Source organism: Sus scrofa, chromosome 1 (genome assembly GCF_000003025.6).
Source record: "Sus scrofa isolate TJ Tabasco breed Duroc chromosome 1, Sscrofa11.1, whole genome shotgun sequence".
Lineage (NCBI taxonomy): Eukaryota > Metazoa > Chordata > Mammalia > Artiodactyla > Suidae > Sus > Sus scrofa.
Window position 1 is genome coordinate 109,216,514 of NC_010443.5, and position 12,647 is coordinate 109,229,160.

General features: G+C 43.7%; 1 protein-coding gene and 1 non-coding gene across 15 annotated transcripts in view; both read right to left on the reverse strand.

Annotated features, from left to right (window-relative positions):
• Nucleotides 1-12,647, reverse strand: part of TLN2 (talin 2) — a 472,001-nt gene that overhangs the window by 7,851 nt on the left and 451,503 nt on the right. For all 14 annotated transcript variants that reach the window (XM_021094283.1, XM_021094275.1, XM_021094269.1 and 11 more), the window contains one exon: nucleotides 398-523. In XM_021094283.1, the coding sequence (XP_020949942.1) occupies nucleotides 398-523 (126 nt within the window). The remainder of the gene's footprint in view (nucleotides 1-397; nucleotides 524-12,647) is intronic.
• MIR190A (microRNA 190a) lies at nucleotides 8,872-8,953 on the reverse strand. The gene has a single exon (NR_128423.1). It is a non-coding gene; the product is annotated as a microRNA 190a (primary transcript).

A 12,647-nucleotide genomic window follows, 5' to 3' on the forward strand; every position in this document is an offset into this window, starting at 1 on the left:
GAACGGCATTGCTGGAGCTGGAAATGGTACTATAAAGCCCCTGCCTACCGTGCTTATACAGCCATCCACCAGGAAAATATGACAGTGTAGGTCTTTAAATAGCCTCACGTACAGCGAGAATACAAATGTCTTGTTCAGGCCCTGATCGATGCCTGGAGTGGGAGCTTTCCTTAACAAGAAGCAGATGAGAGGCCTGGAAGCCAAGCCCTTCATTCCGTTTGTCAGGTTTAAGCAGAGTGTTCAGTGAGATGGGCAAAGATGGACAACTCAGAGAAGGAAGGCACCACACAGGTTTCCTCTGTTAGGACACCAGCGGTCATGCCTTGGCCTTGGTCTTCAGAGGCTCTCGCTGGGTGAACTTTCCACACTTGGCCGGTCGAGGGTGGGGGTTACACACCTTTCCTTGGGCCACCAGTTCCCTCTGGGCTGCCGAGGCCGATTTGACCAGGGCACTTGTGGCAGCAGCAATGGATTTAGCAGCTTCCAAGATCTGTTCTTCAAAATCCAGGGTCTCATCCGCTTGCTATAACCAAAAGAAAATAGCATCATATGCAACTCTTCTCCCCGAAGGGCGCTTGCTGCCCAACTACTTACTGCTTGGCCGCCTGGCTCTTCATCTGTGCACGGCTTTTTATTGACAAACCGCACCCAGGGTAGACAGGCTTAGGCTGGCACGATGCCTCTCCCCCACCTCCATGCTCAAAGATAAAAGCTGCCTGTGTTGAGCTCTTATCTTTTAAATTTTAAATCAGGAAATTCTAAGACAGACTATTTTTCCAGACCAGAATCTTTGAAAAGTTCAATCAAATCTCTGATTAAGTTCACTGGGAATAAAATACATTCGAATGCTTCCATCCATATCAATAATTCAAATCCAAATAATCAATAATCAAAATCCAAAGAGTAGGTGGAGGCACACTCTCCCACAGGAAAAAGCTCAAAAAAATGCTTGGGAAAAAGGACAGAAGGCTATTATATTAGCTGTGAAAAACCTTACTTCTCTTAGGTGAAAACAAAAGTGAAACGGCATTTGCATGTCTGTGGCTGAGTAGTCATACATGCCAACCATGGGTCACCAGGGGTGGAAAAGAAATTGAGGGAGCATGGCGGCACTTGTGTGGTCCCTTGGAAACCTGAGGCACAGCTCCACCTAGGGAAGACATGCCCCCCCACCCCACTTCACTGCACAGGGTCATCAGGTTGCTAGCACTCTGTGCAAAATTCACCACCATCACCAAAGCACCTGGGACGCTGAAGAGGATTTGGGGAAGCTGGGCAAGTGTAAAGCCCTCGGTCCTGGGCTCGGTAGGATGGAGCATCACAGTGTGGGGTGGTCAGACTAGATAACCTCCAAGGTCCCTCCAGCAATGGTGCTCTGTGAATTTAAGTGCCCCTTTTCAGGCCTTGAGAGATGATGGTCAGGTAGAGCAACACGTGTGTGTGTGTGTGTGTGTGTGTGTGTGTGTGTGTGTGTGTGTGTGATGGGGGAGGGTGCGTAAAATACACCTAATGCAAGATTTACCCTCTGAAGAACCAAGTTTAGGCGTAGGATTCAGTGGCATTAAATACAGTCCCAATACAAAATAGCACTATGTTTTTAAGATGCCTACTATGTGCCAGGTATTTTGTCAGACACTTCCATGTGCATTAACTTGTTTATTTTCACCAAAAAAGAAGTGAAAACGTTTATACTGTAGTTATCTTTACCCTTATAATGACCATGGGAAAATTCAGGCTTAAGAAGGTACAGTATTGGGTCAAGGTCCTATGGCAGCATGAAGAATCTAGGCCAGATCTAAACCTAAACTTCTCTGCCTCTACAAAGACATGTTTTTCCTAGATGAGGCCACCACTCAGGGCGTCGGTGAGGAATGACCACACCCCAGGCTCAGAGTTTGCTCACTAGTGGTCTCACATGAACCATCAGACAGAATGGAGACACGGTTACTATGCTTTCCTGTTCCCTAATTTTTATGGCATTTCTCATGGTTCAAGATGTGACCCATTTTTTTGTTTTGTTTTGATAACTCATTTTATCAGAGCAACATTTCTGTGTGTGTCTAGTGGATCTGAAGAATGATGGCAGCATTTTAGAAGTTCTGAGACGGAAGCACTGAATTCTTTCCTACTTCTGACAGTCTTGCTCTAGGAACTTTCAGGACAGAAATGGACTCAGTTGTGGTAGATTAATTTTGGACTCCTTACTTGGGGTGGGGAAGCCCACGGTAGTGGTGGCAGAGAACATGTGTTTACTGAAACACAAAAATGACTCATTTTAAGATACTCTGGCATAATAAGTACTGTTCTGCAAGGGCCACAAAGAAATGGCATCAGGCTCTGGTAGAGTATATTCAATGACCTTGAAATAAGAGCTTTTCTAGAAATTTGTTCTGTAAAAGAAGGCCAAGCATGTAACAGATTAAGGCCCTGGGGAAATTACAGATGTTGAGTCCAAAGGGAGCCCCTCCTCATTTTGTAGGTGAGGAAACGGAGGCCCACAGTGGCCCCCAATGTCTCCCAGACGGCTTCAGCTATGCCACGGGTTACAAGATTGAGTCCACTTCAGGCAGAGTTTTTTTTTGTTTGTTTGTTTTTGTTTTTTTGTCTTTTTTAAGGCCGCACCCATGGCATATGGAAGTTCCCAGGCTAGGGGTCTAATCAGATCTATGTGTGCCGGCCTACACCAGAGGCACAGCAATGCAGGATCTGAGCCCCGTCTGTGACCTACACCACAGCTCATGGCAATGCCGCAGATCCTCAGCCCACTGAGTGAGGCCAGGGATCGAACCTGCAACCTCATGGCTCCTAGCTGGATTCATTTCCACTGCATCATGAAGGGAACTCCAAGGCAGAATTCTGATTTTCCTAATTTTAAGATGCTCAAAAATGGAATTTCCTTAAAACTAAGTGTTAACTCTAAGAACAGAGAGATCTGAAAGAATTACATCTTTAGAATCAACTTAAAAGGCCTCTCCCATATCTTTCACTACCCTGAAGTTTTTGTTTCTTCTGTTTCTTTTTTTTTTTTAAACACATGCTTGAAATATAGGCTCAACTTGGAAATATTTCTGACACCCACAGATTTTTCTTGCAATGGCAAGTGCTGTAATACCCTTTGGTGAATTTTTACTTTTCTTCCTGTAAGAGCTCTCTAGACTTTAAAATGACCATGACAGGAAGCCTTATCTCTGGGAGACATTTGTTCTGATTAAAAAGTAAGAGAGAGAGTTTTATTAGAAACGTGTTGGAGGGCAAAGGTTCAGATGCTATAGTCTGGGCAGAATTCCATGATGAGATCTGCCTTCTACCTGCTGGCTCGGTATCTTTCTGTAGGCCAGATGGATCATTTAGACTAAAAGCCCACTCTCTCTCCCCTGCGGAAATCAGACTTTGAGACTTCAGACATGTTTCCTCACACCACACAACTTCTGGCCTAAGAGAAAATGTGATGTCCACAAACCAAAGAGACTTGGTGCAAGACCAGTATCCCAGTCTGTGTAGCTGTTGGCATTTCTCCCACCAGCACAGGGGACAGAATCCGGAGAGGGGTGTGAGGGCAGCAAGAGAAGGGAGGATACATGCTTAACTACTTTGCAAAAAAGAGAGAAACAGAACTGGCTCTTGCTCTTTGAAGGAATTCCCTAAATAAAAGGATCACGAATAAAATACAGGCTTAGTTAATAGAACAAGCTCTGCAGTAGCCGGGAGACTGAGGAGAAGAACAGTATCCTGGAGCTGCTGCAAGGGGGCACCAGGGAAGAAGCTGGAAACCAGATACCCGAACATGAGGAAATGCTTTCAATCTATGGGCTGAGAAATGGACAGCCCTTGCTCCTCACTGAGGACCTGGTGGAAGATGCAGGTGGTACGAGCTACTCTGTAGGAGGAAACGCTGGCCTGGACTCAGGAAAAGAGACACCAGTCAGTTGAATCCTACCAGCCTGGGAGCTCCTCCAGGCCTTGGACTGGGTTTTGTCCAACTTACATCTCTGGAGCACAAAATGAAGCAGAGAAGCCTATGTGATAAAGGTTTGTTGAGAGAACATATCCATTAAAGACTGAGTTCCAGAGTTCAGCCAGAGGACAATTTACATGGTGAGAGAAAGAGAAATGCATGGAGGGGCCCCATCAGTAATTTTCCACTCCTGTTTTCTGGGGACAAATGGACACATACATCAAAGTACTGGTTCCTGCCCTGTTGAAGGTCGAGGCAGAGGGTTTTAACTGTATGCTCTGCCTGTGTCCCTCAGCTGACACTCAGCTGATCTGTGATAACTGACTTATGCCTATACAGATGCAAAACACAGCACTATTGTACTAGGAGGCCCGCTTAAGGAAACAGTGTAACACATGTGCAAACTAAGAATCTACCCGGCTGAATCCCTGGGCAGCCTCTGCCTCTGAGTGATGAATTGCAGCTTCCCATCCTCTGTACAGTGCTCTTTCCCTGTTTCCACTGGAAAAGACTGCTGGCAAGGTCACCTGTGGTTCTCAGCAACAGTCTTTCCTGCACTGTCTGGCACTCTAGCCTTGGGCTTCCTGTAGCTTTGAGAAAGATCTCAACACCCTTTCGCTGATATTTTTCCTGTTTGGTGATCTTCTCCAGAGCTCCTCTTTTAAAAAATGAGAGGTCTGGTGAGATCCCTCTTGGGAAAATCTGCCCTTTGGGTTGACTGCCTCGCTGCCTGCTTCCCACGCTTGGGAGAACATCTGAACTCCTGTTGTGCTCATAGGTCTAAAGCTTTAGGAGCTCAAGGTTCCACTGGAGTGGGAGACGGGAAGGGGAAAGGGAGGAGGACAAAAAAAGGGGAGGCCTTTCCTCATTTTTTTCTGTCTTTTGGCTTTCCAGGGATTCTTGTGATTGGGAAAAACAAATCTGACTCCATATTGGATCTGCTTCTTTTTCTTTAACCTCTATATTCTATTGCTTTAGCTACAATTTCAGAATGTTGCCTATAGTCTGATATATACAGAGCAGCCCATTCTTAAGGCCCTGACCGCAAAAGGTATACTTTCTCATTCATATAGAGATAAAATGTTGCAGAGAACAAGATTTGTCTTGTTGGAGGTTATAGGAACAATGTGACAGGACCGACTGGGACAGCTGCAAGAAAAAAAAAGAATTCTGGCACCCAGAAGTTTGCAGCAAACAACCACACCCCTGCCCTTTTAGTATAAACAAAGATGCTTCTTTGGAACACTCATCTACCATCTTCCTGGTCTGCTGGCATTCTGAATAAAGTCACAATTCCTTGCCCGCTAAACCTCATCTTTTGATTTACTGGCATGTTGTGTGGTGAGCAGGATGAGCTTGGACTCATTAACACTCGGAGAACATAGTCTTTTCGGCAATTCATTCATTTTTCTGAACCCACCTCCCCTTCTACCTATTCAATAGGCTGTTATAATAAGTTATTAACAAATACAAAGTATAAATGACTCACAGCAAATGCTCAATGACCATTAGCAATTAATTTTTCTATTACTACATAGATCTTTCTGTGTTTTTAAAAACTGTTTTTCAGACTTTGAGTTAGGCTAGTCTTACTCTGCCTGAACCCTGTTTTCTACTCATAATTCTAATAAAGGTTCTAGCTGCCATTTCTGATAGTAACCTACAACAGAAATAAAAACCACAAATCAAAGATAAATGCAGTGTCAAGTGTCTGCTCTCCTCCCAGCTTCTTGCTCGACACCCAACCAGGGACACCTGGGTGTCAGGACCTGCACTGATCAGCTGTATGACTTTGAGGAATCTGCTGTGCTCATCTAGGTATCAAACATTTCCCATTTGTAATCTCAAAAGAAAACTCTTGCTTCTTGGTCCTTTAGCTTAGACATGTGTTATGGTTCCAAATTAAAACTTTTTAAAGAAGACATTAACAAAAATAAGCACAGACTCCATTTTTCTTCCTGCCTCTCCTTTGGCCTCCTTCCTGCGGCATTTTTACCAACCTCTGCCAGACCCATTCTTTCCCGGAGGTCTCTGGGCATGTGCCTGGGAGAGGAAGAATGTTTCTATCTGTGGACCTTTTCTTTGACCTTTTCTTTGTGAATTACATTCCTGCAACCCTACAGCCCCTTCCCCTGATGATGGTGAAGTTGCTGAAGGCACCCTTAGGAGATGGCCAAGGGTTACTGACCTGATTTCCGCTTCCCTCCCTGAAAACCTCTCTGCCTTACTGAGAGCTGAAAAGCACAATGCTCATTTCTCTCACAACTGGCTACAAAAACCAGACTCAGGGTACCATCTTTCCAATTAGGAATCATGCTTTGTTCTGTGTTATGGTACTGAAAGCCTTGTAGGATGCCTGCTATTAAAAACAAGGTTACATTTCCCATGTGAAACTTAAAAAATTCTTTGAATATAATTTTTTAAAAGTGTGAACATTTGCATATAATTTAAATGTCCTTGAGGGGAAAAAAAAAAGGAGGCCAATACCAAGAACCCCAACAAGAGGAGTGAAGCATTTTCCTGCCAGTTGAAAGCCTCAGTGGAACAGGCAGCCCCGTTTCTCCTTTATTTGTACCGAGTTTGGTTATTACCAGTTTGCTTCTGATATTGAGTTGAGAGGTACCTGGTGGCGGGGAGAACTTAGCCTGTATGTGAAGACTTAAACTGCATGGGAGCCAGGTCAGCTCCTCTTCTGAAGGACCCAAGGGTGGGTTGTCTGTAGGGCCACCATACTTACTAATTCAGATAAACAGAAACCTCTTAGAACCACTGGAACTGCCAAGAGCCCAGGCCTGGTCAACTGGCCTGGTTCCAGGGGAGGCTCCAGGGAAACAGTCAACCAAATGGGTGACAGAGGGAAAGCACTTCCAAATGGTTATGCCAGCAACCTGGGGAGAGACCAGCCTCTACTCTCAGAGGTGGAACAAATGCATGTTGTGCAGCATCTGATGGGAAAGGTTTGAGCTTGTGAGATGAGGATCCTGGGAGTAACCGTCCCACAGTAACCACTGCTTATTTATTTTTTATTGAACAGTAATACCACTGGAATAATCTTTTAATTGCTATTTCTAGGGCTTTTTTGTTTTGTTTTGTTTTTGCTTATGTCATTCCAGGTTTATTCTGCAGATACCTATGAATATTTCTCCATCTATCCTTTATTAGCATCTACTAATTGCTATTTCTGTTTGCTAGAAAAATTCTAAAAGATGTGTTTAACTCTCTATCAAAAAAAAAAAAAAGGCACTTTGAATGTCTATTTAGGAAGCATGGATGAAGAACAGATGACAGGATTCTTTCAAAGATTTAATCAGATAAATTGGCTACATTGTAAGCCCTGCGACATGAATCCTGTGTATTGGAGGTCCGCCCAAGAGACCTACTGCTTGACCTGGTGGGGAGTCTCTTAGCACATGCCGGCAGGAGCCCTCCTCACCTACACTCTCTACACCCCTCAGTCCCCTGGCCCAGAGCCAGCTAGTGGCAGATGAGCTCAATGCCCACGGAAAAATGGGCATACAAAAATGCTGAATCTGTTCCTCCTTCCTGAATATCTGGTTGTCTTTTCCATCCACCAAACAGTAGAGCCTGCTGGTCAATAGCAAAATTACCAAAAGAAATGAGAAGATACATCACTTTTAATGTATGGGCTTCATCTTCAGGTCCTTTGAAACTGGCTTTTCATTATTCAGAATAACTTGCTGCTGCTTTCCCATGATGATTTGTCATTTTGGTCCAACAGCTTTAACTGGACTCAAAACTCAACACCATGCTCCCCAGCTGCATGACGGTGACATGGATTGTGGCAGCATCTTGAAAACTATATATAAGAGCGCCCATGGCTCTCCTGTCAGTGGAAAAGGATCTCAGGGAAGCTGGGACTCTAACAGTGTATTTCCCTCCCCTGTGTCATCACCTCTCTGCTGCTGCTGTGACCTGTCACAAGGCTGTCTCTGCAAGCAGTGTGGAAATGGCTCCTAGACCAACCAAGGGAAGTGTTCCTGACCTGCCTGTTCATACCACTACCTGCACAGTCAGGAGTATTCTCTAAAAGATCACTTCCTCTTTGCTCCCCAAAAACTGAGCCATTAGCCCAATAGTTCTCTTTCCAGAAAGCAGTGCTCCAAGTCTTTTGTTGAGAAAGATCAGAATGAACTCATACATACTTCATAGGCTCTTCTATGGGAAGCGGTCAAAGCCAACTAAAGAAGGCTGTTACATGCCAGAAAAAAATGTTTTATGATCCCGAACTTCCTGTTGCACCCAATTAGGCTATGGAATCACTTTCTGATTGTTGGCATAATATTCTAAATATTATCAACCTCCACTGACAAGTTAACGTAAAACAGGAAACTCAACAGACAGAGTATAATCCACACTATGTTATCTTTATTAGATATATTTAGTCCTCCAAGGTTTGTATAAAGCCCAGTGACTCACCATCCATACATTTGGTTTGGCTGATTTGGTTTATACATTTTATTACTACGAGTGGAAAGGAATGTTACAGATAGTTGATTTGTGCTTGAATTTTTGCTGAAAGCTTGATTGTGGAAATTGCTAATTTCTAAATTGAAGATCAGGATAAAACTGAACCACAATGAAAAATACACCTAGATCTATTTGGAGGTTATAATCCTGACCTCGTATCACAAACATGGGTGGCTTTTTTTCCCCCCCTCCCCACTGAGCACATCCTTTAAGGATTCATTGCTGCAGGAAACTAAGCTATACATAATATCTCAAGGTCTTGTGAAATAGCAGTAATTATGATTGGTTTCGACAATAAACAAAATAACCTAGAAATGAAATATAACATAATGAAATGTGGTGAGTACTCTGTCTTCTAAATCTACTTGTGATTCTAACATAGACTTTTCCTGTTGCCTTATGAACTATATTAGGAACCCCCGGAGACAGGGCAAGACACTGTAGGAATATGTTTGATATATAGTTGGATTAAATAACAACCTAATATATCAAACATATCACACAGAGGCCTGCAGAAAGGCATCCAGGTCTGACTGAGCTGAGAACGGGCACAGCATTGCAGGCTGCAGCCGCAGGGGGTGGGCACCACTGGGGCACCTGCGTCACCTGTCTGTGAAGCACAGTGTGTCTACAGGTGTGGAAACGGCGATACTGGAGGCACGTGCACAAGAGCTCATGGACATTCTCATTTTGCCGTGACACCATCTTCCCAAGCAAACGGTGGATTCAACAGTGCCAACTTGTTCACATCTGGGAGATTCCAGAGGCAAAGAAGGGCTTGTGTTTTAAGGGTCTGAGGTGGGAAGATACCAGGAACCATCTTCATAAGCCCCAGACCATTATTTTCTTAACCCAGGCAACCTGAGAATGTGGTGAGCAAGACAATTTCAACAAAAACATTACCCATCCCTCACAAACTATCCCTCTAAGCAACACGGATGCTTCCCAGCTATGGAAGCAAAGCACTCAACAGTGGGTGCCTGTGGGTTTGCATGTAGAGTTACAGGGATAAGGATGTAATAGCAACTGCTTGCTCACAGTATCGGGACGATTTGGGATTGATTAGTTGATTTTAGTTTTGTAAGAGGATGGAAAGAACCAGTTAACCTTCAAAGACTGGTTGATTTTGGTGTCAGATCAGGATTTTTCCCCCACCCCCACTGGGGAAAAAAATTCCCTTCTGGAAGTCAGGAAAACTATTTGATTTCAGGCAAATATTACCATAGAGCAAATGGCACTCACAGATGGGCACAAAACCCATGGTGTGGGTTGATGGTTTCTTCAAAGCCGTTTTATAGATAACATGTGCTAGGAGCCTCAGTGACCAGATCATTCCAAAGCACTAGAACAACCAAGCATCGTTTGTAATATGAAGATGAGCATAACCTAGAGCAGGCACCTCCAAGGAAGGGACTCAAATCAACAGTTATGTCAGCCTTGAACTTGGCCTTCTGTTAAAACCCACACTGTGAACACAAAGGCTAGATGGTCCTGGGGCAGTGGAGGGAGTGCCCACTGGCTGATGTGGCAGTGATCACTACCTTTTTATGTGCTGTTATTCTTTGGCTGCCCTGTGGCATATACATTTCCCAGGCCAGGGATCAGATCCAAACCACAGTTGTGACTTAGGTCATAGCTGCAGCAACACCAGATCCTTAACCCACTGTGCTGGTCCAGGGATGGAACCTGCATCCAAGCACTGCAGAGATGCTGCTGATTCTGTTGTGCCACAGTGGGAACTCCCATGCTGTTATTTTTAAAACAGTGTTTTACAAAATTCTAAAACACACAGAATCTCCCATCATCCCAATTCCACCATCACTCTTGTACATTCCCCACCTGTCTCTTTCATACACAAGTGGGTTTTTTCTTTCTTTCTTTTTTTTTTTTGGCTATGTCTGCAACATACAATAGAATCACTCCAGGGCCAGAGAATGACCCCCCCAAGCAGTGACCCGAGATGCTGCAGTAACAATGCTGGATCCTAACCGGGCAAGTGCCATAAGGGAACTCCTCACAAGTGTTCTTTTTGTTTGTTTGTTTTTTGTTTTGTTTTGTTTTAACAGAGTTGTGATCACACTGAGTACATAATTCCACACCCTCTTTTGTTTTCACTTAATATTATGCCATGAGCATCTTCACACTACACAGTCCCATCCACCATTATTTTTAAAAAGCTACGTGCTTTTCCTTCAAGGAGACACTGAAGTCGCATCCAAATTCTTGTTACAATGAACAAAGATGAAAGGAACAACTCTCATACACAGAGAACTTTCTTCCTCTCTGGATTTCCTCCTCGGGACAGATTCCCAGAGGTAGAATGGATGGCTCAAAGGGTACAGGTAAAACTCATGGACTTGCTCTAAGGACCAGATGAGTTAATCCACATAAAGCACTCAAAAGATTGCCTAGCACATGCTTGGCACTCGATCAATGTGAACTTTTTGCTTTTCTTATTTTCTTTTTGCTAAGGCCAGCAGCTTATGGATTTATGGAGTAATTTTTACTCCAGACGTTTTCCTAGGAAGTAGAAGATAAAAAGTCCCAGAAGTGACTGCTTTCTGAGCCTTTTTTCTTTTTCTTCTGAGTCTTTTGGTATGTCAGGCACTGTGTTCCTAAATTATCTCATTGAATTGTTTCAATAATCCTGTGGGTTAGGGACTCTAATGCCTTGTTTTTCAGATCAAGAATCATAAGCTAAATCAATGGCTGGACAGAAGGAAACCAGAATTCAGAGACAGAGCTCAGAAGGAGCTCACAAAAAGAGACAATGGGAAAGGGGTGGGGACAGCAGCTCCTAGAGGGCGGTCCATGCACATCAGTACCCAGCTAATTCTCTAAGAAAAAGAGCATCAGCAGATAGGACTTCAGCACTAGCAGACAGAAGCGTTTCCAGGATAGGACAGTGGTAAGTCAGACAAGGAAAAGGAAAAACGAATTAGGCATAAAGCTTCTAAATCATAGTCATGGTTGCTGGCTTCTTATTGGAAAGCCCACCTTCCACTCATAATGAGCAAATTTTACAAAGCAGAAATAAAGACATAACCAGAAAATGGAACTGCCCTCATATCTACACCTAGCTCTAAAATTTGTTGAGAAAAACTTAGACTATCTCAGGCCACCTAGGACCCTCAGGTTAAGGGTCTGAAACCAGAAGCCACAACTCTTATATTCCATCTTGATGAGAAATTCTAAAAATGCCTCTGCCAACTCTAGAATGACAACCAGCAGACTGGTTCTAAGAATTCTATGACTTTAAGAATGTTCCCAAGCTGAACAGATCAGCTCAGGCACTGCTTTTGAGTGCTTCTGTGTATTCCAGTGCTCAGACCCCATCCTTCGGTCTTATGAAAAAGGTAGAATTTCAGACATACCTCGACTGGAGGATCCAGCTTTTTTTGAAAAGAAGAGCCAGACTTTACTTCCTAATGTATGTGGGCCCTTGGAAGGGAGGTGAGGTTATAGATGCAGCAGGGACTTGTTTGAATAGCAGGATAAAGAGGCCTCCTCTGGTTCCACAACCTGCCTGGGGAGGACAGGTGTGTGTGTCTGCCTGTGTGTGTATGTGTGTTTACAGCTTCTTTATGGTTGGGCTTTGCCCGTGGACAGCACCAGGGCATCGTCCTTTTATACAGTAACTGGCCTCTCTACAACCCAATCTTATAAGTATCTCTTTCTTTTAAATGACTTTCTCTTAACATGTACACATGATCTTATTAAGTTCTAAACATTTATCTCGATGACATAGATGGAGAAAACACACCAGCTAACCAAAGTCTCCAGCATATACTGAAAAAGTTTGCTATTGGGTCACTTTGGAGGCTCACATTGCCCTCTATTGATTTTAAGAAAAGGAGAGGCCCAGCATTGCTATTTCTCTGTAAAAAGCCTTATCGAAACCAGAAAATTGGAGGGTGACAATCTTATATTCAGGAACAGTGACTTTCTATAGAAAACATTCAACACCTGCTTTATGTAATAGTGGAACAAAGTCAAAATTATAAATGCCTGGATTCTTCCGCTGGATACCCAAAGGCATTTTTCTGGGTGGTTAACCTGAAAAACCCACCCTTGGGTTTTTTCCATACACTATAAAAAGGTGCTAGGCAGGCAGAACAGGTTTGCAGCTTGCTAGTATAACCACAGGCAGGGAGCCCACCTAGCTCTATTTCATAGCCCACCCACCGAAAGACCAACTAACATC